Below are 6,366 nucleotides of genomic sequence, written 5' to 3'. Positions count from 1 at the left end.
AGGGGACATCTGCACAAGCTTACCTTGTGCTCACGCTTCCGTGCCAAAAGCTGTACAATATATTCCAAGTGAAATAGGATCTTTTAATATCACATATCCAAACAATAGTTCTCATTTCAAAATGCAAAATAGGTCCTTTGAAGATCAGCTGCTCCCAGAGTGCATCAGCAGAGTGGGGTACAGCTGACTGGCACAACTGTTGAGGTCAGACCTCATTTCTTTGGTAAGATACATGCCGGGAACAAACGCGAATGCAGAGCTGTACCAAAAGTGTCCATGTAGAAGAGTAATTATTACTCCACATCCCTTATTAGAGATTTGCGTTTTAAAACAGTCATATACATTAAATAGCTCTCCATCTAACTAGCAAACATTTGAAGTAGCGTGTATTCTGCCACTCCCACCATTTTAAGAACAAGCAACGTATGTGGGAGAGAAGGGAAACATTAAAAAACAGGCTGTCTGTCTCACACAGTTTATTTAACAATAGGTAATAAGAAATCAATTTTTAACAGTCTATACAGTGATCGAAAGTTCATATTTATAAGTAATCAACTTTAATTGCATGATTTACAACATTTGAGGGTTTTTTGCTTTCTATTTTCAAGTTTTACAGAAAGTGGAAGAGGGTGGGAAAGGGGCATGGGAGAGAGAAAGCAAGCATAAAGAGGAAACCCCAGGGACTTTTTCTCAGGTTAAAATCATCCCGTTGGAATTGTTTCTTACCCTCTTTTTTATGTTTTTTCATTTGTTAGATGTAAAAATAACAAAAAAAATTCTTTCAAGAAAACAGAAACCACAATATATATACTACAACCATTTGGCAGCTGCCCCTGTGTATTTGCAAAAATGTTGTCTTCTCTCTACATGTACAAATTATTTTAATACTTGAAGTTTTTTTAAGCTCAGACTCTTGTATAGAAAATTCTTGGAGGACAAAAGTAGACTTCAGGAGGGGACCGAGTTATTTAATATTTTTACATTTTTCAAAGAATTGACATATTTCCACCAAAGAGGAAAAGATCGGTATTTATTTTTATATATATATATTTATATATGTAATGTATTTTTAAAGCAACATTAACCCCTTTTGTCCTCCGGTTTTAGGAAAAGGTTCTCCTGTTGTTTTTTTGTTTGTTTGTTTGTTTTTTTTTGTTGGTTTTTTTTTTTTTGCAGTGACATGAAGAAAAACCAGAATAGGGAAAATGTTTACCATCTGCCTCAGTAAATAATAACTATCAATATTACATATTTTCATTAATTTAAAAAAAAAAATAAACCTATTGGAGGCATGAGTAGGGCATCCTTTGGTGAACAGCCAAAAGACCACCCTTTTCCTCCCACCTCCCCAAGCACACAAGAAAAAAAAACCAAGAAAAAGGACTGGTTGTGATTCCAGCCATAACAAAAATATATTCTTTGTACTCTACTGTCCCTCAGGTTCATTGTTGGTTTGTTTTTAAAACCACAAACTACTGCTGCAGAGTTCAGATGTGTTCCAGGGAAAAATGTTGTTTTAGCTAAGAAAGATTCAAAAAAATTTGTCTTCAGTACAAAAAGTCTTGAGAAAATAAGTTTTTTTCTTTTCTTTTTTTTTTTATTTTTTTTTTGCTCCCAAAATGCTACAACGTGTCTAGTGTATGTCTAGTGTACTCTGTGAAAGGTTTGAATTCAAGTCTGAGTTCTCAGAGCTGAGCCCCAGTTCCGTGGCGCTTGTACCATGGAGGCCTGCCATGCCAGGATTGCTAGCAAGCTGGGAAAGCATTGCACTCTGGTCCGGGCTGGCAAAGTGCCCTTGATCCATGGGGTTAGCCTGGGCGGCTACCAGTCCTGGATGTGGGGAGCTGGTCTGCGGGGAGACGTGGTGCGGAGAAGGCTGAGGTTGCATCCGAGGGGACGGGCTGGAATGGGGGGGCTGGGACTGGGGCCGCGGTGAGGGTACAGGCTGCGGAGATCGCACTTGATTGGTGAGCGATGAAGGGAGCTGCTGGCCCTGTAGGTGCGGGGACTGGGCCTGATTGGGGAGCATGTGCTGCTGGGGGCTCATAGGGTTGGGCTGAGCTGGGGACCCCATCTGCTGCTGAAGTAGCCTCTGCTGGAAAGCCTGCTGCAAACTGGCTCCTGTCTCTGCACTCATCGCCTGTGGAAGCTGGCTTATTTGTCCCATGTTTCCTTGCTGCATCTGCTGCATGTGATGCTGCATTCGCTGCTGCTGCTGCTGGGGATACCCGACGCCCTGGGGCTGCTGAAACTGGTTGTGGTTGGCCATCCCCGCCCCCAGTGCTGGTCCTGCTCCCTGCTGCTGCTGCTGCTGCTGGTGGCGCTGCTGTTCAATCATCTGGTGTCGCCTCATCAGGAGGTCTCGGAACTGGGGAGCCATCCCCGAGTGATTCATATTCATCTGCTGCGTCTGAGGATTCATCCCAGCCATGGCCTGCTGCGGCTGCTGCTGCGGCTGCTGCTGTGGCATGCTGGGCCTCTGCACTCCTGCTTGCATGGGGTTCATGTTCTGCATGGCTGGGCTGGGATGCACCCCTCCCTGCTGCCCTTGCATGGCCTGCTGTGGCTGGAGACCTGGCTGACCCTGAGGGATGCCAGGCTGACCCGTCATGCCCTGGGGGTTCTGGGACCCCGCGTACTTGGCAGCCCGCTGCTTGATGAAAGCGGCCAGCAGCTGAGGATTGGAGTGAAGGATGTTAAGCACCTGTTGCTGCTGCATGGGTGAGCTGGGAGACCTGAGAGTCCGCAGCAGGTTTTGTAAGGCTGCCTGGGGCAGAGGTGGTTGCTTGGGCTGAGCAGCACCAGGTACCTGACCCATCCCTGGCTGAGGTGCCATATTCATCGGCTGACCTGGCTGGGCTACTGACATCATGGATGGCCTCTGCATTCCCGGCTGCAGCTGAGCTTGGGGTAAGCCCCCCTGCACCCACGGTGGCTGCTGCTGGATTCCTGCTGGCCCCATTCCTTGATCTATATGACCACCAGGACCTCTGCCGATTTGTGGAGGGTTCATTCCCATAGGTGGCATCTGGGGCATCTGGTGCTGAATCGGCCTTTGGAAGATCTGAACCTGTGCCATCTGACGCTGGGTCTCTGCTGCCCGCTGGATCTGCATGGCCATTTCCACTGCTGCTGGAGGAGGACCCTGAACCGGTGGTTGAGGTGGCTGAGGTGGTGTTGGAGGAGTCACCTGGCCACCTGCCTTGCCTTGGGACACAGCGCTGGGGGGCTGAGTTCTCGGCATGGTGTAGGGTGGCATACTGTTGGGAGGTGCAGGTTGAGGCTGCGAGGCAGGCTGGGGTGGAGGCTGGGGTTGCGGGGTTTGTGGTGTTGGGGGCTGCTGGCCTGTTGGAGTTGTTGGAGTGGCTGGTGTGGGCGAGGGCAATCCTTGCTGCTGGCCCACCACACCAGTCCGCTGCATACTTGCCATCCTCCTTCGGAGCATCTGCGCCTGTTGCAGGCGGTGCTGAAGCTGTTGTTGACGGAGCTTGTGTTTAATGTTGAGGCAGAAGGGCACGGGGCACTTGTTCTCCTGGCAGTGCTTTGCATGGTAGCAGCAGAGCGCAATGAGTTGCTTGCAGATGGGGCACCCTCCGTTGGTTTTGCGTTTGCAGCCTTTGGTGTGTTGGACAACCCGTTTCATCTTCTGACAGGATGGCAGTGAGCAGTTGGCATTACGACACTGGCAGGCATGGACCAGAGACTGGATACAGCGCTGAATGCTCAGGCGGCGGGAATCACCGGGGCTCTGAGTGGTTGCAGTCTGCTGGTTATTGCTCTCATCGTCTAGACCAAGGCCTAATTTTTCCATCTTGTGGTCATGGTTTTTAGTGTTATAGCAGGTGATGCACAGGTCATAATCCTGGAAGGACAACAAAGAAAAAGTTATCAGTGTTCCTGAAACTCCATAAAACAAATAAATAACGTCATGCCACCTCAACAAATTACTCCCAGTCTGTTCCAGGCAAATTGTTGCTCCAGGAAAAAAGTCAATCTTTCATGCCATGTTGAGGTACTAGAGGAGGAATAAGTCCAATTTCTAGACAGGGAAAGCATGTAGGTGTAAGCGTGTCTGAAATCTACACAAATATATATAGCTTGAAAAACAAGTTTGCTCTGAGCTAATAAATCACACGTTATTCAGCTGGGCCAGAAAAATCCCTTTCGTTCCCAATAGCAAAGGAGGCAAAAAATAAAAGGCAAAGAACAAACAGCTGCCCATCTGCTGCTGCTTCAAAAGAAGGGAGCAAGAGTGGCAGGAGGGGTACCAATTTTCAAAGAAGGCAGTCGAACAAAAGCTGCATTTTTACTTTTTAGGTGAATTAAACTGCAGAGTGTGCCGACAGAAGATTAGAACAGCATTTACATTCTGTGAAAGCAGCAGCACACTAATTTGGGCTCAATAATTGATCTTTAGGAAAAAGATCCAAGTCCTCAGGATTCATTAATCCATTGGAAATCTAGAATTTATTTTCTGGTATATATGAAGAAATGGGAGCATCAAATTTTAAACACAGCTTTTCAGAACTGAATCTGAGACAATCAATTACTTCCAGCAGGCTAAAAAATTACATTACAAGTCAGACTCAAGATTAGTCCAGCTTCTGGAGGGCACAGCATTGACCCAGACCACTGGACTCAATCTTCACACACACTATTGCAAACACTTCTGAAGACAACTGCAGGATTCTACAGAGAGACAACGTGGCAGTGGAAGAGTCACCCACACACAGGAATCTGCCTTCTACCATAGCAAAACCTCTATTCAGTAAACCAATGGAGAGCCCTATTTACAGAAATATTGCAGCACAACACTTCTGACTCTGAAAGAAGAAAGGATGCATTGCTCTTCAGGAAAAAAAAAAAACCAAAAAAACCCCAAAAAATCAGCTGATCCTACCCATTACAGCTCAAGCACTTGCTACAGTTCCCAACTGCTTAAGCAGCAGCACCTTAAATGAACTACAGAAAATATAATTCTAATTCAGCTCTCCACAGCTTGAAAGCAGAAGACAAAACTCACACCATGCCGCAAATTAGTAGAATCCCTTGTTAAGGAAAACACTTCCTCTGCTTCCTTTCTGAACTGCCAGAGAATAAGCTGTACAGATCTTTCTCCATCAGTTAATACTAAGAAATCAGTTAAGGTAAAGAGCACACTGAGCACAAAGTTTTGGGGACACAAGCAGGGAAAACTTCACCAAGCATACCTCACAAACAGTGCAGTGCCATCTGGTCTCCACGTGATGCTTGCACTCATTGCAGGTGTAAACAAAGCGGTCTTGGCTCTGGGTATGCAGTTCCACCAACATGCACATGGTTGACCACTGAGCCCTTCGTAGTGAGGAGAACTCCAGGTGCTTGTCTCTAGCAAGTGTTAGGAAAGCATCACGTCCATCCATCAGGTCACATGGAATGAGCGGGTCAGGCTCAACGATGGGGGGCAGGGAGTTGGCTGCAGGGCCAGCAATGAGACGGATGACAAAGAAGACCTGAAAAATAGAAAGACTTAATAAGCCAGCACTTATCAAGATGTTTTAGTTGCCAAACTTCACTACACAGAACATACAGTTTGAGGATCAACTAACACTTGAGTGGTGTTCCACCAAGGTGGTGTGCTTTTAAGGACTGGGAAATTTCAAATGTCTGGGTGCCCTGCAGGTTCACCTTCTTTGGCAGCATTAGGTAACAAACACCAGACTGAACAGTAACAGTAAAGCTGTTGCGACAGCCTAGACTGTTCAGAAGTTGTGTATGAGCACAGTTGTACTTATCCCCACTGCCCCTGCAGCAAAGAGCACCCAGACTTACTTGCACTTGTCTGGGATGCTGCTTAATTCTCTAGCCAAACCTGTTTAATTTACAGGGTACGACCCCGACGTATCAAAGCTTCATATGCCTCTCAAGTAAAATACATATTTTTCATTCTATCCACTCTTACCTCCTTGTGCTTCTCCATAGTGGCATACAGCTTTTGGGAGAGGTCATTGGACACATTGGGCATGCCAGGCTTTTTCTTATTGCCACGACTCAAGCTGCTCTTGTTCTTACTTGTCTTCTTATTGTTCTTCTTTTTGGCATTTTTGCTGTCTCCCTTGCTCACCTATTAATTTTAAAGGCATTTTATGTCAGGTATCTAAGACATACCACATTAGAATTTCATTACTTTCACATCTTCTACAACTGCAGGACAAAACACGCTTCACAATAATTCACTATGAAGACACTTACCAGAGCCCCCTGAAACATGAAATTAATTCCATTAGAATCACTCCAGAAGATATCAATATCAGCAATACATAGTTCTAAAAATATTAAAAGCATAAACGCTCAGGAGACGCAAGGGAAACATTATTTACGTAAGCC

At 46.0% G+C, this 6,366-nt stretch overlaps 1 protein-coding gene across 2 annotated transcripts in view; it reads right to left on the bottom strand.

The window, feature by feature from the left end:
* Window positions 1–459: 459 nt before the first annotated feature.
* The window catches only part of EP300 (E1A binding protein p300), a 65,968-nt gene continuing 60,061 nt past the window's right edge, over window positions 460–6,366 (bottom strand). For both annotated transcript variants that reach the window (XM_055711236.1, XM_055711235.1), the window contains 3 exons: window positions 5,942–6,103; window positions 5,211–5,492; window positions 460–3,862 (listed from right to left, as the gene is read on the bottom strand). In XM_055711236.1, coding sequence (XP_055567211.1) covers window positions 1,634–3,862; window positions 5,211–5,492; window positions 5,942–6,103 — 2,673 coding nt within the window. In that variant the 3' untranslated portion in view covers window positions 460–1,633. The remainder of the gene's footprint in view (window positions 3,863–5,210; window positions 5,493–5,941; window positions 6,104–6,366) is intronic.

The sequence above is a fragment of the Falco cherrug genome, chromosome 5 (genome assembly GCF_023634085.1).
Source record: "Falco cherrug isolate bFalChe1 chromosome 5, bFalChe1.pri, whole genome shotgun sequence".
Lineage (NCBI taxonomy): Eukaryota > Metazoa > Chordata > Aves > Falconiformes > Falconidae > Falco > Falco cherrug.
This window is presented reverse-complemented; position numbering and strand designations above follow the sequence as displayed.